Source organism: Delphinapterus leucas, chromosome 11, assembly GCF_059928025.1.
Source record: "Delphinapterus leucas isolate spDelLeu-1000000601 "Yukka" chromosome 11, BTC_Dleu_Yukka2, whole genome shotgun sequence".
NCBI lineage: Eukaryota > Metazoa > Chordata > Mammalia > Artiodactyla > Monodontidae > Delphinapterus > Delphinapterus leucas.
Window position 1 is genome coordinate 17,150,534 of NC_143139.1, and position 26,679 is coordinate 17,177,212.

The following is a 26,679-nucleotide window of genomic DNA, read 5'->3' on the forward strand; positions in this document are numbered from 1 at the left end:
AAACTGGATCCTTACCTTACACCATACACAAAAATCAACTCAAATTGATTAAGATTTAAATTTAAGACCAGAAACCATGAAACTCCTAGAAGAAAACATAAAGGGTAAGCTCCTTGACTCCAGTATTGGCAATGAGTTTTTTGGATTTGACAACAAAAGCACAAGTAACAAAAGGAAAAATAAATGAGTGGGATGACGTCAAACTAAAAAGCTGCTGCACAGAAAGTGAAACCATCAACGAAATGAAAAGGCAACCTATGAAATAGGAGAAAATAGTTGCAAATCATATATCTGATAAGAGGTTAATTTCCAAAATATAAAGAACTTATACAACTCAATAACAAAAACCAAATGATCTAATTTAGAAATGGGCAGAGGACCTGAATAGACAGTTTTTCCAAAGAGGACATACAAACAGCCAAACAGGTAAATGAAAAGGTGCTCAGCATCACTAATTATCAGGGAAATGCAGATCAAAACCACAATGAGATATCACCTTACACCTATTAGGATGTTTAAGGGGATGTCTGTTATCAAAAGGAAAGAGATAACAAATGCTGGCAAGAATGTAGAGAAAAGGGAAACCTTGTGCATTTTTGGTGGGAATGTAAATGGATAGAGCCACTGTGGAAAACAGTATGGAGTGTCCTCAAGAAATTAAAAACAGAACTACCATATGATCCAGCAATTCCACTTCTAGGTATTTATCCAAAGGAATGAAAATAGACGATTGAAGAGATATCTCTATTCCTGTGTTCATTGAAGCATTATTCACAATAATAACCAAGACATGGAAATAACCTATGTGTGCATTGACAGATGAATGGATAAAGAAAATGTGGTATATGTATATACACACACACACACACAAAATGGAATATCACCCACCGTAGAAAAAGAAGGAAATCCTGCCATTTGCAACAATATGGATGAGGCTTGAGGGCTTTATGCAAAGTGAAGTAAGTCAGAAAGAGAAAGAAAAATGCTATATGATCTCACTTATTTGTGGAATCTAAAAAAACTGAACTCATGGAAACAGTAGATTGGTGGTTGCTGCGAGGTAGGAAAAGGAATGGGGAAAGGTGGTCAAAGGGACAAGCTTGCAGAGATGAGGTGAATAAGTTCTGGGGATACGATGTACATCCTAGTGACTATGGTTAACAATACTGTATGTTTTAAAGTTCCCAAGAGAGTAGATCTTAAAAGTTACCATACACACACACAAAACTGTAAATATGTGAGGTGATGGATGTGTTAACTAACCTTATTGTGATAATCATTTTGCAATATATAATGTATCAAATCATCAGATTATACACCTTAAACCTACATGATGTTTTTTGTCGATTATATCTCAATAAAACCAGGGAAAAAGAGTTTTCTAAAAAGGGTCTAACACAGAGAAAGACAAATATCATATGATATCACTTAGGTGGAATCTAAACAAAATGATACAAATGAACTTATTTACAAAACAGAAACAGACTCACAGACGAAGAAAACAAATTTATGGTTACCAAAGTGGAAAGAAGGGAGGGGTAAATTAGGAGTTTGAGATTAACAGATATACACTATAAAAAAATAAATAGAATTGTATAAAAAATGAATAGTTTATATAAAATAAACAACAAGAACTACTGCATAGCACAGGGAATTATATTCAATATCTTGTAATAACCTATAATGGAAAAGAATCTGAAAAAGAAATATATATATATATATATTTATATATGTGTGTGTAACTGAATCACTTTGCTGTACACCTGAAACTAACACATTGTAAATCAACTATACTTCGATTTAAAAACAGATCTAAAAGTCTAACAAGATTACTTTTCTTATGTTCAATGTAATATGATGAAAAGAACGGTAGCATGGGAGTCTAGAAACTGAATTAAAGTCCTGACTCATGATTAGATTATGCCTTTTTACGTATTTGCTCTGGGAATCAGGATAATTGGAGATGGAGATAATCTTTAAGATTTTACCAATTTTAAATTCTATTTTTATATATTGATGGAGTTGAAGAGGTTTTCCATGACCTCCCTTTGTCATTTAATCTCTCTGAATCTCAATTCTTCATCTGTAAAATGGAAGTAACAACAGCTATCTTAAATGGAATTTGCAAGACTCAAATAAGATAATATATAAAATTACTTTTATGATTATATATTTAATATTATTCCAATTGTATAGTCCTTGGTAATTTTAAAGGGATCATTTTAGGATGCTCTTCATTTTAGCTAATCACTCCATTATCTAGACATGTCCTACAAATGACTTTTAAAAATTCATATCACTATGCAAAACCTTCCTGTGAACCCAGGTAACCCTCAAAACGCAAATCTAAAACCATTCAACAATATAGATATACCTATACAAATAAAATATATAAATTTATATAAGCATCGATATATCATGTATTAGGATTCAGTTACATTAAATTTAAGCCCATCGTGGAACCATATAAAGGTGATTGAGACTGTATAGTCAACTCTTAATTTTACCTATTTATGGTTGTATAAAATGTATGAATAACACATCCTAATACAACCTAAAACCATAACTAGTTTCTGTGATATTCATTTTACTATCACTAGGATATCACAAAGACAAACACACACACACACACACACACACACGCAATCATAAGCTCACTAACTCTGTGATATATTCCCAACCTCTTTAATAAGATGGAGAAAGACCACAAATTCCTGCCATTAACTCCAATTAGCAAATAATCTGGTCATGAGTAATCACTGTAGAAAATACGTTATTAACTTTTGACAGAGTATGACATTCATTAGAAAACAACATACCCTTCATAAGAGGTGGTTATGCCAGCAACTGAAGAATTATCACAGATCATGAGAAAACACAAAAAATAGAGAAGGTACTCAATTAAAGATAACCAACATCCTATGTGGGCAGCTTGTATGACAGTAATCTTGAACTTCTTCATAATTAAACCACCAACTATATATCCAATGCATATTGGAGGTAAGTTATAAATACCTATAAATGCAAGTAAAATATTATGTACAAAGTGACTTAGCAAAGGAAAAAATATGATAACACATTTATCTAATATGTCTCACATAAAAAACCATTTAGGTCCAACTCATAGTGAAGAAGGCTAATTTAAATTTATCCCCACTTAGTTATGTATTACATACAGAGAGATTTTTAAATGCCCCACAACATTGAAATATATTTTGGAAGACTGTTATCATTGTCATTCATTTAATTAATAGCAGTAAGTTGTAAATTTCTTCTTTGCAGGGATCAAGGTCTATATCTCTTTTCTTAGGATCTAGGTGGAAGTGACAAGTCAAAGTCGACCAGTCATTTACTGCTTTCCATTCTTTCGGGTGGGATTATATATATAATGATTTGTATATAACATATTCAGTATTATATAATCATACATAGAATGATTTGTATGATTCTGCAGCTTTTTATTCCCACTCTGATTGTTAAGAATTTAACTCAGCTCAAGGTATTTTAGAGGCACTTTGCTGAGCCTGTGATTGTCAAGTATCTTTACATTTCATGTCTTGCTGCTACTGACTAGCACTCTCCCTCCCCCAATCCTCCCCCCCAAAAAAGGGAAAAGACAACCCTAGGTTTCATCCTTACAGTGCCAGGGTCTGTTCACTGAATCACACTCTTGGAGAGTTTGTTTAATATCCATTCTCAAGTCCCATTCCAGAGAGTCTAATTTAGTATATTTGAGATGGGTCCCAGGTATCTGAACTTTTAACAAACACTCTAGGTGGGGCTTCCCTGGTGGCGCAGTGGTTGAGATGTCCCCCTGCCGATGCAGGGGACACGGGTTCGTGCCCCGGTCTGGGAAGATCCCACATGCCGCGGAGCGGCTGGGCCCGTGAGCCATGGCCGCAGAGCCTGCGCGTCTGGAGCCTGTGCTCCGCAACGGGAGAGGCCACAGCAGTGAGAGGCCCGCGTACCGCAAAAAAAACACTCTAGGTGATGTAGGTACATGTAATCTGGAAATTCTCTTTTCAAAACAGCAAAAAAGATCCCAGGAGAAACTCAGGGTGGAGTAGAACCACCGAGGTTAGTGTGGCTGCAGGAAAATCAGAATGTATGGGCTGCAGAGACATCTCAAAACACCAGGGAGCCAGGGAACTAAATTAGAAACCACGGAATTCATGAATTGGAGCCAAAAAAGTAAAACCTGGATGTGAAACAAAATTCCTGATGAGTTAACTCTGTCTGCTTTTTTACATAAATGAATTACCAATCTGAAAATTGTATCTAACTTGTACATTCCCTAAACTTTCCACAAATATTTCAGATTTGCATTCTGACTACAAAAAGAGCCAAAGAAAGAAGAAAACCAGGATTTTCTGGCTTCTTCTCTTCCTTATCCTCTCTTGATTTCCCTGGAGAGCAGACGGGGGGATATTACCAGGGGCAAAAATATCCTAACAGATTTCAATTGAGGAGTTTCCTAGACCCATCATCACACTGTTCACCATTTCATGGGAAAAAAGGTGGGCTACAATTGCAGAGAAGAACAAACATACCAATGAGAAAGATTGCATCTGAAGCTGATTTTCCATAGTGCTGTTCCAGATATTTAGGCATGAAGGAGATCATATTGACAAATGCATTGAATTGCAGCACACTTATTAGTATGAAAAGCATGTAAACTGGGTTGCACAAAAGACTTTTCATGAATGGTAAAAAATCTGAAAGGAAAGGATGACAACAGTGTCATACAAACTTGGCTTTGCATTTTATGATTGACTTTTTCTGAAACATCAACCTCCCCTCTAAAGTATGTTTTCCTGTTTTATAATGCACTTGTGTTTCTTGATTCTTTTTGCCCCTTGAAAGCTAAAGTTGTATCATTGTTTTGGTAGCTTCTGCAAGACAGTGAGGCAGCTGAGTGGGAAGGGATCAGAACACAGTCGTTTTGCCTTCACTAAGTTACTAACATGTCTTAAGGAAAAAGTATAACTATTACATGACAAAAATATTGTCCGAGTTCACACCATTTCTTTCTTATCTTCTCCCGTTGCAGAGCACAGGATCCGGACGCGCAGGCTCAGTGGCCATGGCTCACGGGCCCAGCCGCTCCGCGGCACGTGGGATCTTCCCGGACCGGGGGCACGAACCCGTATCCCCTACTTTGGCAGGCGGACTCTCAACCACTGTGCCACCAGGGAAGCCCTATCCTTCTCTTTTACTTGTACTAATATCCTCTCTTCTCTAGAGATCATCTAGAATGAAAGATGCTTGTTCTCCTGTTCTGTCCTCTAAAGCCAGGAAGGAAAACAATTTGATAAAGAAGTTCACACTCACATATTGATTAATCATTCCTGAACATTTAAAATGTAGTTAGATGTGGAAATTCATGACATGTAAATTTTCTCAAGTACTAGGCATTTCTTTGCTTCCTGAGGTCTCGCTCCCTGAGATCCTGATTCATTTGCTATATATTAAAGACCATGTGAATGTTTTCCTGTTTGTGTGGACAGACAAAGCTCAGAGCCAAATTTGTGGCCAGCTCTAGCAAATGTTCTAGGTCACACTGTCTCCATTTTGGGTCAAAGTCTCACTTATAGTTTCTTTTCACTTTTCCTATCTTCATGTTGTCTGCCTTGACTTCCTTACTTATTGTGTATTATCCTGGTTTGCTTAATAAACAGCCTAAAATCCAATCTAGCAAAGTATCAATCAGTAAACAACTTGGAAGAGGAGGAAGCATAGTTTAATGCAAAGAAATGAATTCTAGTTGCAGAATTCATATTTATGAATAAAGTACATGGCAGAGAAGTGACTTGTGTTCACAGCTCTTTGGAGCTTTTGAAGTCACACATGTTTGTTGACATACTGTCCTAATAGATGAGTCTCAGTAGTTTCAATTTCTTTTCTAGATGTCATATACTAAGTTAAGCCCTTTCCTAGTTTATCTTGCAGACTATAAATGATATTCTGTGTTAAAATTCCCTACCAGTCCATACCGGCCCTTTGACAAGTGTTGTGAATATAATCGTAAGGACTCTGAGAATTTGTAAGATTCTGAATTGGCTCCTAATGATATGAGAAGTATTAAATTATGTTCAATTGTGGTTTAAGTGAATTTGTAACTGCTAAAAATTCTGTGCAAATTGATATTATAATTTACGGGTGACGGTAGAAGTGGCAACATCAACAATAATAATACTAGTAAGCAGTAATAATAGTAATATGTGTCAGAACTCCTTTTACCTTCACCCAACAACTTTATAATAATAAATAGTATTTTATCCCTATCTTTGAGGTAAGGAAACTAAGCCCCCCACCACCTTCCAAATGGACACTCTTTAAGAATTCCAAGGCCCAGGCCATACCTTACACTAATTAAATCAGACCTCTGGGTAATACTACAAAATTTCCATGCATCAGTAATTTTAAAAATTCCCTAGGTGATTCCAATATGTGGCCAAGTTTGAGAACCAGTATTCCTGAATACTATACATAGATTATCATACTTATTTTCCCATAGATACACCTTCTGTAAATTATGCTTTGAGTTTTATTGAGGATCTATACCAAAAAAAAAAAACCTGTTACATGAAATATGCTCCTGAATTTGCTGGAAAACAACTGTGTGACTCAATATTACCTGTATTGTACATCATATAATTTTTTCTTTTTTTTACAACTTGTTACTTGGGCAACAATTTCTCTTTAAGAATTGTTATCCTTTCCACTCTCAAATATAGATAATTATATGACCTATAATTGAGGTGCCTTTTTTCTTTTCTGCCTTAACTTCCAAGAAGCTCACAGCTCAGCTAATACTTTTGGTTTCAGACCTATATGGTACTTATTTGGATTAGCATATATTTTTTCCTCCTTTTGTTCTTGGTTTGAGTTTCATTTTTAATTAGACCTATGCTCTCTGTAAAATAGATTTTTTAAGGCAGATGGGACCTAATTTATTTATTTATTTATTGAGTACCCAGATTGACATAAAATTTCATATAAATGCTGATCTAAGTCAGGTTCTAAACTATATCATTCACTCCCATGTGGTAGCATGGGAAAACATTATTGTAGTAGCACAGCTAGACATTATTGACTGCTGACTGTCAGTGACAAATTGTTTTAACTCAGCCTAGCATATTGTAATAGACTAAGATACAGACATGACTATAGAAAATAAAAAGTAAATTGTAAAATATAAATGTTTATATTTGCCTTTAGTGATTCCAACCCTTTTCTTCCTGACTTCGCTTTGTTTCTCTTCTTTGTCATTTTTAACGGTCTCAGCCATATCCTCTAGTCCTTCCTTTGGAAGCGTTTTGGGCAAAACGAAAAAAGGAATGGCAGTAAGCACATTCACTCCTGCACAAACCAAAAAGCCAAACCACCATGCACCAACCCAACGAGTATCAATGGGAGTTATGGTCAGATCATCTGTAAAGAGATACACACAATTTTTATTAGCTTGAGTCATTATTTCCTTTATGAACTACAGAAAGTTATTACAATTATAATTGTCAGGTTCTATCCAAGTACAAAATTTGCATATAATTCAGACATTGATAAAACTTGTCTGAAAATATGTGGTGTTACAATACTGTCTAGCAATAAGCTCGTTTGACTATCTGTCCTATCATGTAAGGAATTCATAAATAGGTACATATTAAAGAGCTACAAGTTCTATTTCATTATCCTCAAATGATTGCTTGATTTAAAAAGAATTCAAACCTATGTGCTTAAATCTTTTGAAAACAAGAAATATGATTAGTGCAGTAGAAAGAGCACTGGATTTTGAGTCAGAAGATCAGCACTGTATCTTGCTCTCCTCACTGGTTTGAAATATTGAAAATTATTTAAACTCCTCAACTTCAATTTGGTCACCTGGAAAGTGGAGATTCTATCTAATTGAGGGTCAGATAAAGTAACAATTAAATGTGATAACATACCTGATGATGCTTTGTGTACTTTAGACACTGTATAAATAGATTTTATGGAGTTACCTGTGTTCACCGATCCAGTGTCAACATAAACATTTGCACAGAATGACGCTAACGAAAGTCCAATCAAAGGACCAATGATAGCTCCTGTTTCTATAAACCCTAAAAATAAAGGAAGATATAAAGTTATACACACACATAAAGAGTTCTAATCCCACGAAGAGTCTGAAGATTGAATTGTTTTTACCTTAGATATTTTTGCCTTATGTGTTCAATCTGTAGGAAAATTAAACTTGGTGTATGTATAAGTAACAAGGATGTTTGTTTAAATGTTGAAACAGGAGCCTCCTAATTTGAAGCCACTTTCTCTAAGCCTCCAAATTCTCTTTCACACTCGGTTACAGGTAAAGATCTGCAGTTAGAAGCGACTGGCTGCAGCAGGGTGACCATATTGTGTGCAAACGCCCTTCTCGAAGAGGAAAATATTCCTTTTCTCTTATGAAAGACTAACTTACTTAAAATTATCAGTGTGTATGTATGACTTCATTCCTTAATAATAATTTTGAAATAAAACTAAGGAAATGGGAACCTTTAAATTCTATGGGGCTTCCCTGGTGGCGCAGTGGTTGAGAGTCCGCCTGCCGATGCAGGGGACACGGGTTCGTGCCCCGGTCCAGGAAGATCCCACATGCCGTGGAGCGGCTGGGCCCGTGAGCCATGGTCGCTGAGCCTGCGCGTCCGGAGCCTGTGCTCCGCAACGGGAGAGGCCACAACAGTGAGAGGCCCGCGTACCGCAAAAAAAAAAAAAAAAAAAAAAGATGAGATTAGTGGGACTGTCCCTATTATGATTCAAAGCCATTTTCTCTTGTGGTATTAGAGACTGGTTAAAGTGATGGCCTTTTTCGGTGAGTTTTGTTGTGTCTTGTGAGTAAACTATTACTGTGTCCGGTATTGGAATAGAATTATCACTACTGTATCATGGGTGGATATTTTGATTCTGTGGTTCCTTCAGTATTACAGCTGGGATCTTACTATTAAGAAAGTCACAGTATAGAGCAAAATTCTTTTGTTGCCTTCCACAGTCATATTTTTGGAGGATTTTTAAAGAAATGCTATGTTATGATAAATATCTTGTGGCATATTCCTCAGGAAAGCTTCACTCCCAAATCTACCACTTGATACAAAACTATACATTCATTTATTGTCTTAGTCTTGTACCTTATGACTACCCCTTCTTTGAGTTTTCTTCCTCTTACTCTATTCACTTAAGTAGAAGTATTCCCTAGTATTTTATCCTAGGGCTCCTCACTATGTAGCATCTGACCTCCTATGGCAACCTCATTTCTCCCTCTTGATTTTATTTTTTGTCTCTGTATAGATGATTCTTAAATTTCATGTCCAGCTTTTATGTTCTCTCCTAAACTCCAGAGCCATACATGGAATTGTTTTCTTGATGTATAGTTAATTGACTTATAATTATTTAATTATATACGGATTATTAATTAATAATTATTACTTCGATTTTCAAATTTAATTATACACATATTTATCAGATTTTATTGATATATAATTATGTAGTTATTCATATACTAAACTTTATATGGACAATGTCTTATTCATCTTAATACATGTAGAGATTATCCATCGTTTCTATGTGTTATATACCCTAATACTTGTTGAAAAAAGAAACACATATTTTAACAAGGTGTTTGCTAATTTATTGCAGGTGAGCATTCTATAATCTTTCAATATAAGTATGTGAATGGATTTCAAAGACTGAATAGAAAAACACTGAAAAAGATTATTGCAAAGTCAGTGAGTCATCAAAATCACCCAAAGTTGCTTGGGATAATCATTCCTAAATATTTTAATCTCCTCATTACATGTAGCTCTGTTACTATCTTCTCTCACCCACTTTGACTTTTCTGGTTTTAAAAAGATATTTCTACTTTAACAGAAAAATGTCCCTGTACTCAAAGTTATGATTTTATAACCAACAACAGATGGAGTAACTAAGGAATATAAGCAAGTTATGCATAATAAATTAAGAATATTCAGGAGATTGTAAGACAACATACAAGGTGGATCTTAAGTTGCCTATTGTGGGAGATACTGATAGATTTTAGAAAATGAATTTTCAGGAAACATTACCAAAATTATGAAGACAGATATTTGTGAAAAATATGAAACAGCCTGGCTATTATAAAGAAATTGTGATAAAGAGAAACTATATAGGAAACTAAATAGATAAACTGAGTGTAGAGCTAGTAATAAGTAAAGAGCTCATATTTAATAGACAGAGTCAGTAAGTTTCATCAACATTAAAGAGAAGATATTTAAAATAGTTAAGAAAAATTATACTGCAAGAATTTTTATAAGAAATTGATTATAAATACTACAGATAAAATGACCAATATAGAAATTATAATAACATATACATGAAGTGATGAAGACCTGAACAAAAACAGAAGTAATGAAAATAGTGAGAAAGGTTTTGAATATGAGACATTTTGGAGAAAACATTGCTAAATCTCTTAACAGATTGGGTATAGAGTGGTGCCCAGCAAATGGAGGAGTCAAATAGAACTCCAGGGACACTAGATTAATGGCATTTTCAATAGTGAAAAGCAGGTTTAGCAAAGTGGCTTATTTGGAGTCAGCCCATAATTGCTCCATTCAACAAACTTTAAATGAGGGCCAGTTGTGCCAAAGCACTCTGTTCATCACTGAGCATCCAAATAAATAACTAATATCCATGCTCAAGGAGCTTACTGTCCTGAAAAGAGGCTAAGGCAGATTTTCCAACTCACCAATATATAAAGGAGAGTTTTCAGATTTGGCAAAATCCTCTATGTAGGAAATACCCAAAGGCATGATGGGAGTCTCACCAATTCCACGTATAATATTTCCAACTAGTACATACACCCACATTAATGATTTAACTTCCTTCACACATTCTGCATTAAAAGAAAAAAAGACATTACATTAGTGTTTTGGTAGTGAAATATTAGCAATACTTAATTCTAAGTTTTTGGTAGGTAAGCATTTCACAGTTCTTATGTGACCATGGCACCTTGCCAACAATCTACTATGCCAGCAATGACTCACCGGGCCACCCCCTTTGCACTTTCTGACAGAGTACTTACGTATGGCCAACAATAAGTGGTACGCTGGAGCCAGTTCCTACTGGCTGGGGAGAGATGAGTATATACATCTCTTCCCAATTCAGTATTTAGTGATAACATGCTGGTAGTTTGATGAGAGTTATTTACACCACAGAAATTGACCAACACTAAAAATCAAGGCTTTTTTTTCCCTCCAGAGAGTTAGTTTACGAGCAACTACTAAACTTAGCTAGCTGTTATAAGTGCTACCCAATATATATACTAACTTTGGGGAGAGGAAAAAACACAAATATCTCTCCCTAGAATTGAGACTATATTTATAAGATTTATGTAAGAGGCTCACTGAGTTTTGAATTCTCTACAGTTCTAATTACTTTATAGAAATGAAAAATATTTAACTGAGTAGTAATCACATTTTCTCTATAGAGCCCACTGTATACTGTGATCACCAAATAACTTTTTCAAATTGAAGTACAGTGACTTACAATACTATATTAGTTTCATGTGTACAACATAGTAATTTGATATTTTTATAGATTATACTCCATATAAAGTTATTATAAAACATTGGCAACATTCCCTGTGTTGTACACTACATCCTTTTATTTATTTTATACCTAGTAGTTTGTACCTCTTAATCCCCTCCTCCTGTTTTCCCCCCCTCCTCCCACCCTTCTCCCCACTGGTAATCACTAGTTTGTTCTCTGCACGTATGAGTCTGTTTCTGTTCTCTTATATTATTCATTTGTTTCATTTTTTAGATTCAACATATAAGTCAAAACATACAGTATTTCTCTTTTTCTCACTTATTTCACTAAACGCAATACCCTCCCGGTCCATCCATGTTGTTGCAAATGGCAAAATTTCATTCTTTTCTGCGGCTGAGTAATATATTCCACTGTGTATGTATTCACCACGTCTTCTTTATCCATTTATCTGTTGATGCACACTTAGGTTGCTTCCATGTCTTGGGTATTGTAGATAATGCTACTATGAACATTGGGGTGCATGTATCTTTTTGAATTAGTGTTTTTGTTTTTTTCATATAGGTATATATATATATCCAGGAGTAGAACTGCTAGATCCTGTGGTAGTTCTATTTTTAATCTTTTGAGGAGCCTCCATACTGTTCTTCATACTGGCTGCACCAATTTAGATTCCCATCAGCAGCGTACAAGTGTTCCCTTTTCTCTACATCCTCACCAATGTTTGTTATTTGTTACCTTTATAAGGACAGCCATTCTGGCAGGTGTAAGATAATATCTCATTGTGGTTTTTGATTTGCATTTTCCCGATGATTAGTAAACTGTGCCACCCACAGATGTGAGGGTCCTGAACACAGCTGAGTCTCAAAATTTCTTGTGAGGCTATCTCTCAGTCATTCCCAGTCCAGAAAATCATAGTCTCCGTTGCTGGGTATTCATATTTTTATCTATGATGAGCACAATGTTTATGTCTACAGATCATAGGCAAACTCCAGGTTTCCTCTAGGGCAAAACTGAAAATATCAGGTGATTAAGGAATCAACACATTTCCCTGGAGATACACCCACTGGGAAGGTTTTGTTTATCTACTACAATGCACATTAGGAAAAATAGGAAACAGGACCTGAGTCATTCTTTGGCAAAAGCCAACTCAAGGAGAGAACGCGGGCTATTGCTGATGTCACTGTTTTCTTTTGCTTCCCCAGGGGGTTCCTTTGATTTAGAGTTTCTGAGACAGCTATTCTTATACTCATTTGAACTATTTTGATTCCCTCTTATCCCATGCTGGAGGTGAAATTCCCAGCCTAAGGAACCACCGTAACTTCCACTAATATGAATCCAGCCTGAAAATGTGCCCATCACAGGAAAAGAAGTTCTGGTCTGAGGTAAATTAACAGGGTCACCTATAGACTAAGTATCACCAGATTATACAGGTCCTTTAGCACATGAAGGGGCAGAGGCAGGTATGCTGGTGCCTGGGACTGCAAGAACCTGGAAGAAACACCATTATTGTACACTATCGTGCTGGATTAGGAAGTAGTCTCTGGTAAAGAGGGACAACTGGGCAAAAAAGACAAGTTCCTAGTTCAGCAGAAAGAGACTATTCAGAACTATAGCATATTGCCTGCTTTCTCTGCTATAGAATATCAATAATATAACACAAATCTTTTGAACTTTGTTTCTACCTCTGTTTCCTATTTAGATAATTGTATAGACCAAATCATCAGTATAAATCCATCCTTCTAAGATGTTTTCCTCTAAGGAATTAATTTTACAGTGGCCCTTGGGTGGATGTCTTTGACTGATTTTTAAATAACCATTTTAAAGAACAGACAAGGCGGGATTCCCTGGTGGCGCAGTGGTTGAGAGTCCGCCTGCCCATGCAGGGGACACGGGTTCGTGCCCCGGTCCGTGAAGATCCCACATGCCACGAAGCGGCAGGGCCCGTGAGCCATGGCCACTGAGCCTGTGCGTCCGGAGCCTGTGCTCCGCAACGGAAGAGGCCACAACAGTGAGAGGCCGGCGTACCGCAAAAAAAAAAAAAAAAAAAAAAAAAAGACAAGGCAGTCTTAATAGGTATATTCAAATATAAGAGGCATTACATTTTCTATTATTAGCCATTCCTCTTCCTTATTCTCCTCCATGATCCCCTCTAAAATCCTTTAGAGGGGAAAAAATATCTTTTTGTTCCTCTACCTTACTTAACCAAACCCAGTAACTCATTCAAAGACCCTCCACAGAAAGTGTTCAGTTACAAATTAACTAAAGTAATAAAATGAAGCAGACAACCTGATGGATCTTCTGTTGGTTTGAAACTCTGGGTTCCGTTTTCCATACACAAGAAACTGTTTGAAGACAAATTACCAGAAACTGAAACTGTAGATTCATATTCATATCTGTATGAACACAGGGAAAACACATTTGTGTTAAGGAGCCAATGAGGACAATGTGAGCATTGTGAAGATGCTCCTGCTTCACTTAAGATACAACATCCACACCCAGGAAAGCAGATGTCTTTTCATCTTTGCCACCCAGTCATCATAGATTGATATCATCAAAAAGAACTTGCCACTCACGAAAATGTGCAATTCATTGACAGCCAGCTTTAAATTATCTGCATATGTATGGTCTATCCTTTAGATTACCTAACATCAATGCTTTGTGGTTTTTAGGTGATCATTTCCTGGAAATAATTGCTGTGGATAAGGAACTAAAAGGAAGAAAAATAATAGACTCTACGAAGTATAATAAAGAAGATAAAGCTTTGGGAGGAAAAACAACACAACAAACAAGTTTCCAACTTTGGATCCTCTGAGGTTTGCTCGTAAAAAATATACCCCACTTTCTGAGAATTCAAACAATAATCCCTTCATGCATTCATCAATCCCCAAGAAAAACAAAATATTTGCCCATCATAATGAGAGAACTTTGGAGATTCAAACACTGTGACAATGCAATGTAATGAGTTTTTCTCTTCTCATAAGGACAAAAGGGTTAATACACTGTGACCATATTATCTTAGGCAAATTACCACAAGATCCCATGCCCTTTCTCAGAAAGTAAATTATAAGCTGCAATAATGGAAGAAAATATGTCCAGCTAAGTCTCTCTTTGGTAGAAATTATGCTGGACTGGTTTCTATATTTCTAGTAGATAAGAGAAATCCAAAAACAAAACAAAACAAAACACACACACACACACACACACACACACACACACAGACAACCTTGCCCTTCTGAGTTCCAAATGAGCTAAAGAGTGCTATGCTTGTATGTCACTGATAGTTCTGATTTCTATGCTATAGAACATAATAAAAAGGGTCAAAATGCCTTCCCCTTTGAACAATTGTCCAGTCATGGTCACAGAGTGGCTGTGAACTGTGGACAAAGGCTTCTCTCTCCATACCCATGATCCCATGAGACTTGCCAGCTTCAGACAAAAAAAATAACACCTTTGGCAGAGAGTGGAAAGAAATGTAAATAATAGCTGAATATTACTTGATGTTGTCTTGGACAGGATAGGAACTAAAAGGACAGTAAAAACTCTTTGCCTGAACACTTCTGATCCCTTCAGAAATACCTGAGAAGATAACATATCATTTTCATTTAACTTATCCACTAAACCCCAATAACTCATTCAACGTTCATTCATCCCCCAAACTTCAGCAAAATGACAGTTGATGGATTATAAAATAGTAAAGGAAAAGGCATAATGCCACAAGGATAAAGAAAATGGAAGATTTGACAAGGAGAAAGAGATTTTGAAAATTCGACAAGAAGATAAAGATTCTGAAAATGGGAAAGGAGATGAGTGGTCACTGAACTAGAAAATATGAGAAACACAAGCCTAAGTGCGTGCCTGCAGGGGAGGAACCAAACATGTGCCACATATCCCTGGAAGGTTTCAGGCAGGATACGAGATACTTCTAAAGGCGGGAGTGGGTATGATCCAAAAAATCAGAGGATTGGTTTAAAGTGTGTATAAGGAACAGTTAAAACCTTAGAATAGACACCCTCCACCATCCCAACGAACATGGCCTTAGACTGCAGAGAGTCAAAACAAGCACATTGAGGATAGGAGGCCATACCTGGGGATATTAAGTAAAAGAAAAATCTACATAGTGATAAAAGAGACTCCCACTCCCACCTGGCTGGTAGCCAAGCTGCCATGTCTCAGGCAACAGATTGGAGAATCCCTGCCTGAGTTAACTGACAGGTTATGGACAGTTCTGAGCCATCTCTAAAACACCCAGTCCCTGTGCTGGGAAGAAGCCCTCCAACAACCACGTCCTACACATGTACCACAGAACTTCTGGTTAGCTTGTTGTTGCTATTCCTCTCTCTCAAATATGAATAGCTAACCAAGGACCGCCAGGTATATGAAGGAAGCCTATAACATAAAGACAAAGACAAAACAAATAAAAAACTGTACACTTCAAATGTAGATGGAAAAGACATTGCATTCTTAAAGTAAGAGCAAGATGTTCCCTAAAAAGATACATTCAAAGAACAAGAGTCCTTAAAACTTAAAAATATGATAGCAAAAGTTAGAAATACATTCAAAGGTTTGGAAGATAAAGAAATCTCCCCCAGGGACTTTCCTAGCAGTCCAGTGGTTAAGACTTCGCCTTCCAATGCAGGGAGTGCGGGTTCCATCCCTGGCTGGGGAGCTAAGATCCCACATGCCTCGCAGCCAAAAACCCAGAAAACTAAAACAGAAGCAATATTGTAACAAATTCAATAAAAGACTTTAAAAATAGTCCACATCAAAAAAAAAAACAAAAAATCTTTAGAAATCTCCCCTAAAAGTAACAAGAAGGCAAAGAGATAGAAAGTTGGAGAGAAAAGATGAGAAAACTATAAGCTCAACTCAGGATGTAACAATATTCAAGAACAAGTAGAAGTTCTAGAAAGAGAAAGTAGAGGGGTGGAAGAAGGGGGAATATTATCAAAGAAACAATAAAAGTAACTTTTACAAATGTCCAGATTGAAGGCACCTAGCACGATAAAGGAAGATCATTTATACCAACATGATTATCATGAATTCAAATTCTGGAGTTTAAAGGAAAATCCCAACAGCTCCTAGAGAAAAGAAACTGGTCACAGGGGTTAGAATGGTATAGGATTCTCAAGAGTAACACCGGAAACTAGAAAGTATTGGAAATGATGTCTTCAAAATCCCTAGGGAAGGGCTTCCCTGGTGGTGCAGTGGTTGGGAGTCCGCCTGCCGATGCAGGGGACACGGGTTCGTGCCCCGGTCCGGGAAGATCCCACATGCCGCGGAGCGGCTGGGCCTGTGAGCCATGGCCGCTGAGCCTGCGGGTCCGGAGCCTGTGCACCGCAACGGGAGAGGCCACAATGGTGAGAGGCCCGCATACCCCCCAAAAAAATTTCCCTAGGGAAAAAACTTCAAACCAGAATTTTATACCATCCAAACTGTCACCGGGTATGGGAGTAGAATAGGAATATTTCCCAATGTTTAAGGTCTTAAAATTATTACTTTCCTTGCACACTTTCTCAGAAACCTATTAGATGACATTTTCCACAAAAAGAGTAAGAATGAAAAGGAAAGGAGAAGATATTACTACCCAGGAAGTAAGTAACTGAATGGAAGAAAGAGGCAGAACAAATTCCCAAGGAGAATGGTGAGTGAAAATTTCAAAGGAGCAGCCGTGCAGCAGGCCTGGAGAGTTCCCAGTTCAGATTGCAGATGGAAAATTGATGATGACAGGAGAGGTATCTCAAAGAGAAAAATGAAACCCTCTGATATGGATGAATATATTGAGAAGACACTGTCCTACCGGTAAAGAATTTGGTGATGATCAGTGAGAAATAAAAAGAAAATGAATCAAATATAAAATGAAGGGCTTCCCTGGTGGCGCAGTGGTTGAGAGTCTGCCTGCCGATGCAGGGGACACGGGTTCGTGCCCCGGTCCGGGAAGATCCCACATACCGCAGAGCGGCTGGGCCCGTGAGCCATGGCCGTTGAGCCTGCGCGTCCGGAGCCTGTGCTCCGCAATGGGAGAGGCCACAACAGTGAGAGGCCCGCGTACCGCAAAAAAAAAAAAAAAAAAAAAAAAAATGAGGCAATTATTAAATCCAGGGAAAATAAAAAGTGATATAAGAAAGGGAAAATAACAGCATGGTTCAGCTGAAATATGAGAAATAGTTACATAGTCACACACATGGAATAGTGAGTATGATTTTACAGTAGGAAGTCAATATGTCTATATAGAACACTAAAGTATCAAAAACTAAAAGGATAAACATTTACTTAGAAATATGGAAGCAAACAGAAGAAGAAAGAGCTAGAAGAGTTGGGAGTAGTTGCCTCCGGAGAGGAGTAATATGAGCAATGTTGAAGGGGTGGGGGACAATGCTTTTTTCAATATAATTTTACCTTTCACAATTTTGCACACATATTACTTTGATAAAAATTTAAAATGAAAATCAACCTTCAGATTGGTCTATCCTTTGGTGACCCATAATTAAACAGAAACTCAACTGTAATTAGAAGTGTCTAAATAGTCCCTAGAAAGGAGTAATTCCAAACCTTGCCAGGTCCTAAGAATCTTTTCATCAGACTCAACTCCATAAAAGAGTTGTCCCGAATCTCTATTTCATAAATTGACGTGTAAGTGGAAGCCAGGTAGCTAAGAGCACAAAACAGGGGGTGGAACAGAATCTGAACCTTGCAGTTTCTATTACAGCGCTCTGTGTCTTTAGGAGCATTGTTCCTAGAAAGAAATCCAAGCTTATTTCCTGCAGAAAGTTGCACCTAAAGAAATCATCAGAGACTGCAGTACTTACCGGTCCATGAGGAAATGAGGTAGTGATTGTAAGAAACACCCAAGGCCCATAACCACACATCCAACACCAATCATTATAGGTCTATGCAGTTTAGTTCCAAAATAACTCACAAATATAATCAACAAAAGATTTCCTAGAAAAAATTGATGTGAAAAATGAATATTTCAATTAGTATGAACAAAGTCTAAATTAACAGCCTCACCCAATCATTGACTATCCAGCATTTATTGTATAATAAATATCTGAAATACTGGGATTGGTGCTAGGGATGCATGAAATAATAAATGAATAGGACGCAACCCCTGCCCTGAGGGAGAGCTCTGTTTCACAATGTCTTTTAACAGAGGTTCTTGACCTGCTATCTATAAACCCCAAAGGAGTCCATGGATAGAAATCAGGTCCTCCATGAACTTCAGTGAGAAAAAAAATTGCATCTTTATTTTCAGTAACTTAATATTAGTATTTCCTTTGACTGTGAAAGTAGACACAAACTACATTAGTATTAACAGTATGTATGATTTTGTCATCAATTATCACCAACAGAAGTTACAGGTATTTGCATACGACATTACAGTTGTTGCAGATACTTCAAAATATTATTGACACCAATGATTACTTCAAAATTAGTGTAGATACTGTTATTTAATGTGATGGTAAGAAGTACAATTATTATATAAGCTGCTTTTAATATTTTGATAATTTTATTTCAGTATAATTGACTTCCTTTGTACCCTTAGGGTTTTTATTTTACACAATTACATTATTCTGAGATTATATGGCATCAGATTGCCAAAGAGGTCCTTGACACGAAATGTTAATAACCTCTGCCCATCTCTTAGTGACTCTCCATTACCTAGAGGATAAAAGGTAAGATCTATAGCACACACACAAGAAGCTCTCCAATAGTCCATTTCTCACCCCTGCCCATTTCTCCAGACCTATATTCTAGGAATTGCCACCTGAAGTGTGGCCAGTCCATACACTGGGCTGAATGTTGCTTCCTACACAAGCTACCATGCTGTTTCAACATTACGCTTCTTCTTCTATTGGAATTCTCTTCACACTTATCTAACCCTGTTTCGTCACCCAGAAAACTTTTTACTTCAAGAGCCTATCTTCCTTAAGTGAGGTTGTGTCCCTCCTCTGTGTTCCTATAGGACATTGCATATACCTATGTCACCAAACTTACTGCATTCAGTTAAATTATTTGGCACCTATGCCCTCCATTAGACTGCGAGGTGAGTTTACACAGGGACTCTACAAGGAGTGACTTCTGACTCCATAGCCAGGATCTCCATAGCCAGCAAACGGGTGGCACAGAATGAGGTCTGAGAGAGCTGGGCACTAGTAGACAAGATCAAGCAACACCTGCTTCAGTTTTGCCTCTATCCCGTCCTAATTTTTCTTTCAGATACTGATTAAAAATATTAAAGGCAACTTTCCTCTTGAAGGAAGTAAAAGCCATTACAAAACTGTAAAGGAGTGACATTTGTATTTCTCTGCGGGTTTGTTCACAGAAGAAATCTTTCCCTCCTTCATTCTTTCTCTCTGTCCTCACATCTTCCCAGTCGGCCACAAAAATCAGAGCCTAAGAAAAGGCTTTATGCTTCCCTAAAAGCTGTTTCTGAAATAAATTCAGCGAGATGTGAAAGCTGTTTCTTCCTTCCTCTGCACTTAGAAAGGAGAATTGTCAACCTCCCAGAAACAATAGGAGAAGAGAAATATTTGCTTTTTTTTTTTGAAAACATATTCCTTTGTTTCCCATGATATCTTCTAAACATGAAAATAAAGCTCTAAGGGTTATCAAATAATAGATTAAATATTAGTACTCTGAACACTCTGCTACTCATGCTAGCTAACCAAAGGACTATTAGAATAAAAAAAATTAACTCTTAGAATAAAAAGTCCCGTGATGGGATATGTGACGATGTTTAAGTGTTATTCAGGGATAATATTGAAATGAATTGTTTCTCAACATATTTGAAAGTGAGCTAGGCTATTTAAGTCATTTTAGAAAATACATTCAGTCAGTTAAACGGTACAAAGCGGAAAATAAGGAAAGTAAAATTCAGACTAGCTCCCTGGATAAAATAATGTATAAAAAGAAGTAATGGAAAAATAATTCCTTACCAATCTCAAAGCTTCCATTAATAAATCCAACTAGAGATGTTGGGATGTTGAATTGTCTCTCTATTTGTGTGAGCATGGAATTCATATAAGATCCGGATAGTGTTTTGGATACATACGCACATGTTATTGCCAACAGAAACATCTAGGGAGAAAAAAAGTGCAAGAAAACATATGAAAAATTTATTTTTAAATTATACATTTGTCACCCGTTGGCAAAATATCTTCTATCAAAAGACTGATTGTCTCCAGCTCAAGTAACTCTTGTATTTGGAAGAAGCTTTTAAAGTGATCTCTTCTTCTGGTCTTCCATACTATGTTCTCTCTTTGAAAATCCAAAGTGGGACTAATTGATTAGTGATATTGAATTGTGTAGGTCATTTGTAGCCTCATTATTTTATGGGCACGTCTTATACATACACAGAAGCAAGTAATCATTCTAAATAACATGTAGCAAACGATTTAAATTGATCTTCAGCATTGCAACACTATCTGTAGTACAAAAGAATACGTGTATGTTAATTTTTAAAAAGGAATGTGACGTTACACAAAGACATTATTTCTGAAAGTAGCAAATTTGCTTAAGTTCTCTCGAACAAAGTAATATGCAATTTATACAACATTCTATTGCTCCTCATTGACAGTTAATTTATTTAAAGCAATATTTTAATTATAAACCATACAAAAACGTTTCTAAACTGAACAGGTACTTGCTATGATAAATGAATATGAATACAGTACAATAAATTTCTGCATATTGAATCACACTTCCTAGGTATTGATATAACTCCAGACAGCAGTCAGGCTGACACCATCTGTAACAAAAAAATCAAGGACAACTTAACAGACAGAACCATTGTGATCAGCAGAAAAGTATGGTTTTACTAAAAAGTTAAAATTTTGACAGTTTTATTAAATTGGAAGTGAAAAGATTTAGGTCTTAGTAAGGGATTTGAAAAAGGAGCATTGTATACTGGGTAATCAGAAGTTAGGTAGATTAATTACTGCTTTAAAGTCAACAAATTATAGATAAATATATTTATGTCAGCCTGAATGGTAGTCTCCAATCCTATGCCATAGGGCTTTTCCATTTCCTGATGACACTTCCATCCTGAGAGACCATTCGATTTACTCTCCAGCCAGTACACTCATATCCATAAAATCCTCACCGCTCCATCTTCCAATTTCTCAATCTTGAACCAACCCCACAATTTATACTGCACTTTGTACACTCCCTTCAAGATTATTCACAATCTTTTCTTTTTGTCAGTCTCCAACTCAGCCCCGTGCTCTTCTTGACCAGCAAATGATCTCAGCAACTTCACCTTCAAATTTACCCTCCCTACCCCTCCAATTTCCCTCCCATCTTAAAAGGATGTATCCCTCCTTCTGTATAAGAAACTCCCTCCAGCCATGCTCTGGAATACATTCTTCCCATTGCTGAGATCCTGATTCATCAATTGTTGACCCCCCTCCTCTATTTTCATCCTCATACTCTTTACTGCCTCTCTCCCCACTAACTTATAAATATATCCAAGACATTTCTGTCCTAAAAATCTTCCCTCATCCCTGATGGTAGCTCCAGCTACCATCAAACTGTTTGGAAGAATAGTCTAGATTCATTGCCTACACGAACCTTCCACTCACCCTTCAGTCTACTACAGTCTAGCCTCTCTTGAAGCTACTCTATAAAAGGTCATAAACAACTTCCTGATTTCCAAATCCAATAGGTACTTCTCAGTCCTCAGCTAACTTCATATCTCGGAGTCATTTAAGATCATTAATCATCTTTTCTTCCTGAAATTCCCTCCCCTCCCCCCATGCATACCTATATCTCCACCTATCTCTAGATTCTTTCTATCCAGTCTTCTCTTCTCAGGCTTTTGTCTCATACCCTCCACTTTTTGCTATATACGCTCTCCCTAGGAAATCTCACTTATTCTCATGGCTTTAACTACCACCCAGATGCTGAAGTCTCTCAAATGTATACACTGTTTATCTTAGACAACTGCAATCATTTTTTAGTCTCCTCTAGTCTTTCCCACCTCCAATCTCCCTTCCACCTCCTGCCACCACTAATTTGGAGCTTAATAAATGTTTGTCAAACAAATGAATAAAATGCATATTTAGCACGTGACTCCACTTCTTGAAACTTTTTAGTGGCTTCCCATAAACAAAAATCCCTACTTCTTAGATGGCAAATAAAACCTCGTATATACCTTGTTATGATCTCTTGCCGCTTGTCCCTAAACATAATGTTCTATTTATAGTTCTTTTAATTCACCAAGCCACTTTACATCTCTTTTACAGGTGGTCCTCCACTTGCAATGTTTTTCTTCACCTTGTGCATCTGATAAATATATGCTCAATATTTAAAACTCAACTCTATCATTATTTCTACTGTGGTGTCTTTCTACTTCCCAGGTAGCCTTGACCACTCACTCCCTATCTCCCCACCCTGCTGTGTGCCTGCCTGTATTACAGCCCTCAGCACAGTGCACTTCATTTTTTTTTAAGGACTTTATTTATTTATCTGTTTGGCTATTTGTTTATCTGTTTGGCCGTGCCATGTGACATGCAGGATCTTAGTTCCCTGACCAGGGACTGAACCCTTGCCCCTGAAGTAGAAGCCCAGAGTCCTAACCACTGGACTGCCAGGGAATTCCCCACAGTGCACGTTATTTATGTGTTTGGATGCCTATAACCTTCTCCCTCACTATACTGTGAACAACTCGATGATAGGGCCCATATATTATTTACCTTCGTATCTTCGGGGTCTAGTGAATGCCTCACAAACAGTAGGCATCCAGTACAAGTTTACTGAATGAATGACAGAATCAGTATTCAAAAACATCTTGTAGAAGTAGTCACTGCTGAAAATAAGCTGTATATAAGATGAAATTCAATAGGATTAAATACACCTAAACCAAAAGTTATCTGTACCAATTAGTTTGGGGAAATCTGAATAGAAATGTATGTGGAAAAGACCTGGGAAATTTAAATATCAAGCTCAATATGAGTCAAAATTCACATCGTGGGGCTTCCCTGGTGGCGCAGTGGTTGAGAGTCTGCCTGCTGATGCAGGGGACACGGGTTCGTGCCCTGGTCCGGGAAGATCCCACATGCCGCGGAGCGGCTGGGCCCGTGAGCCATGGCCGCTGAGCCTGCGCGTCCGGAGCCTGTGCTCCGCAACGGGAGAGGCCACAACAGTGAGAGGCCCGCGTACCGCAAAAAAAAAAAAAAAAATTCATATCGTTATATAACTGCCAAGATAGTATAACTATATTTCTAGCTCTTTATCCTTTTATATTAAATACCAGTTGTAGAAATTCTGTCTCTCATCACAATGTAAATCTTTTCAGAGCACATTGTTGAGAGTAAACAATTTTCACATGGTTTTATAGTTCAGATTTTATATTTAAAAGCAAGCAAGGCCTATCAAATAAAGTACAAATCATGTTTGAGAGAATAATTTCTTTTATTTAACACTTTAAGAGAGGAAACTAGATAAATCATGATCCCAGTGCTTTTCCTGAAACAGTTAGATGGGCTTCCTAACCTGTATGGTTTTCTTCATAGAGTGAAAGCAACCAGTGGCTATTGTGACTCATGTCTAGTGCAAAATAACCTCTATATTTATAAAGCTAGTCCTACCAGCTTTTAATAATGCCCCAGAGTTTGAAGCAAATTTGTTGAAGACAGTCCTTTGATACCTTCTAAAAATGTTGCTTAATGAGCATATGTCTAAGGTCAGAGAAACAGAGAAACCCGGCTAATTATGAAGCAATTGTCTCTTACTTTTAGCTGATAAACTTGTGCTTGCAGTATTTTGCTATCTCATTTCAGATCAATACCTAGTCCTGCCAAACTCCAGTCATAAAAAATTAAGGACCAATTGTTTATAAATAATACTTGACCTTTATCCACAAATGCTATTATTAATAATAGCTAATATTTATTGAATGTTTACAATATTCCAGTCATTGTTTGAAGGCTGTAAAAAGAAAAACATTCTATGGATGAGTACTGTTGTTACCCCTTTCAGATGAGAAAACTGAGCCACAAGGAGGTTAAGCAACCTCTCTGAGGTCACACAGCAAGTCAGTAGTTGAACTCGACATAAACCAAGCCTGGGCCTCAGTCCTTATTTTTAACCCCTCAATGTTAGGAGATGGACATGAGAATTAGGAATAATTTAAGGGGATTTTTAAAATATATAATTAACCGAGCATTTCAGGCAAAAGTAATTTTCTAGCTCTATATCATGATTCTCCCCTTTCCAGTACATGTGTAGATCTTTCCTACACATGTATAAAGAGAAAACAAACTTTTGATAGGAAGGAAACTGGTGGCAGTGTCATAGTTTGGAAACCACTTGCAGGCACTAGCTGTGGAATCAAGACAATTATCCAGATTCCTTGGTTTAAAATAAATTTAAATTTTGCTTGAAGGCAAAACAGCTTTGAGGCTATGCAAAAAGAATTTGCTCTGAAATAGTCAAGAATACCAGAAACCGCTAACAAAATGGGCATTTTTCTTATAAAGAATGATTGGTATGTTGCCAGAGCTTGAAGTAAACATTTGTTTTAGTGGGTCATTGTGAAGGCATCACTGAATACAGATCAACAAAGCATTTCTGTCCAGTGAACCATTTTCCAGGAGAGACCTCCATACTCCTCTGACTTAGAAGCCCCAGAAGGGTGAACGTTAAATTGGCCTTTGATCCAGGATATTAAATCCTACTGTAATATAATGTGTACTTGAAAGTGTTTAAGATCCTGTCTTCCATTTAAATCCCTCAAAACTATGTCTGATGAAATTGCCTGAATCAATAATCCTATTTAGACACACCCTCAGTTACAAACCACCTTCATTAAAGCAAGAACTTATCAATATATCAGGTAGAATGACATTATTATTAGATTAATACATGAAGATATAAGCAACTTTACAAGGTCTCGGTTTAAAAAAATATATATGGTACATATACATATATCCATGCAAAGCAAGTCCATACCTTCAACTTGGAAAGACATCTTATTCTATGAGTTTCAATTCTTTTCTCAGTTTCTCCCATGTTGCTCTTCTGAGTGTTCCAAGGTATTTATGCTTTAAATCTTGATATTTCTTAGTTCTATTCTTTAAAGAAGACAAAAATCTATTAAATTGCTGGCAAAGTCATAAAGCGTCATTCTTTTGAAGAAAACACTGAATCTGAATAACAGAATCAGAATCCATTGTGTTACAAAAATACCTAGGAAGCTTCTGATTCATATCTAGAAAACAATGACGTTAGAAAAGATTTAGTTGTTAATTTTCCATTGAAAAAGTTACATCAAATCACTGTAGTAACTCTTTAGTGAAATTAAAGATTAGAACAATTTGTTATGATCCCCTTGCAAAATAGTGCCCACGTGGTTAAAACAAAGCTTTTCATTTCTTTAGCCAAAGCAAATAAAACTAAAGTGAGTTCCTTGGACTTACATGAAAATGCTGCTTTTAGGAACACACAGACTTTGATTTTGTTTGTACTAATAATCTGCTTTAGCAAGGCTACAAAAGCTCAAAAATCTCTATTTGGCCAGGCTCCCTCTTCAAGTTCTTTGTGTTCCAAGACTTCCCTGGAGTCTCAGGAAGGGAAACGCTTTCTGGGGCACTGCTGATACACGGGAACCTGGGGAGACATGGAATTTTAATCATGGAAATCGCCTAAGTAAAAATAACAAATAATTCTATGATCTGGAAAAGAATCCTGCAAGTTAAGAAGTGAGGTTTCAGAGAAGATCAAACATAGAAGTGGAAACCTATATGTATACATATATAATAAATACAGATATATGTGTGTCTATGTGTATATATAATATATAGGTACACATTTTTATATGTAAAATGTGTTATATCTAAAACAAAAAGATGATTTAAACTCTATTAAATTCTACTAACCCTTTGTCAAAGATTTTGTCTATTTCGTTTCTTGAAATTAGGGCAATATTTTGTACTAAAACCAAAGTATTTCACTCTGACTATATTTAATCTAGTAAATCTACTTCAAGTTGCCAGGTGCTATCTTAACAGTATCCCCAGGGTTAATTGATTAAAATCCTCTGAACAATATCCATTTAACAATATCCCAAATGGCACTAATTTTTAAAACCTGAATCCCACTCCCCTATACACATTAAGGAAATAGCCACTG

The 26,679-nt window shown here is 36.8% G+C and overlaps 1 protein-coding gene across 1 annotated transcript in view; it reads right to left on the reverse strand.

Moving 5' to 3' along the window:
* The window catches only part of SLCO1A2 (solute carrier organic anion transporter family member 1A2), a 51,203-nt gene extending 25,140 nt beyond the window's left edge, over positions 1–26,063 (reverse strand). Inside the window, exons 1-9 of the mRNA XM_030761869.2 lie at positions 25,501–26,063; positions 20,487–20,628; positions 18,357–18,489; positions 13,837–13,943; positions 10,748–10,894; positions 8,001–8,099; positions 7,216–7,434; positions 4,551–4,715; positions 2,820–3,015 (exon numbers count right to left, since the gene is read on the reverse strand). Of these exons, the coding sequence (XP_030617729.1) occupies positions 2,820–3,015; positions 4,551–4,715; positions 7,216–7,434; positions 8,001–8,099; positions 10,748–10,894; positions 13,837–13,943; positions 18,357–18,489; positions 20,487–20,628; positions 25,501–25,560 (1,268 nt within the window). The 5' untranslated portion in view covers positions 25,561–26,063. The remainder of the gene's footprint in view (positions 1–2,819; positions 3,016–4,550; positions 4,716–7,215; positions 7,435–8,000; positions 8,100–10,747; positions 10,895–13,836; positions 13,944–18,356; positions 18,490–20,486; positions 20,629–25,500) is intronic.
* Positions 26,064–26,679: the final 616 nt, after the last annotated feature.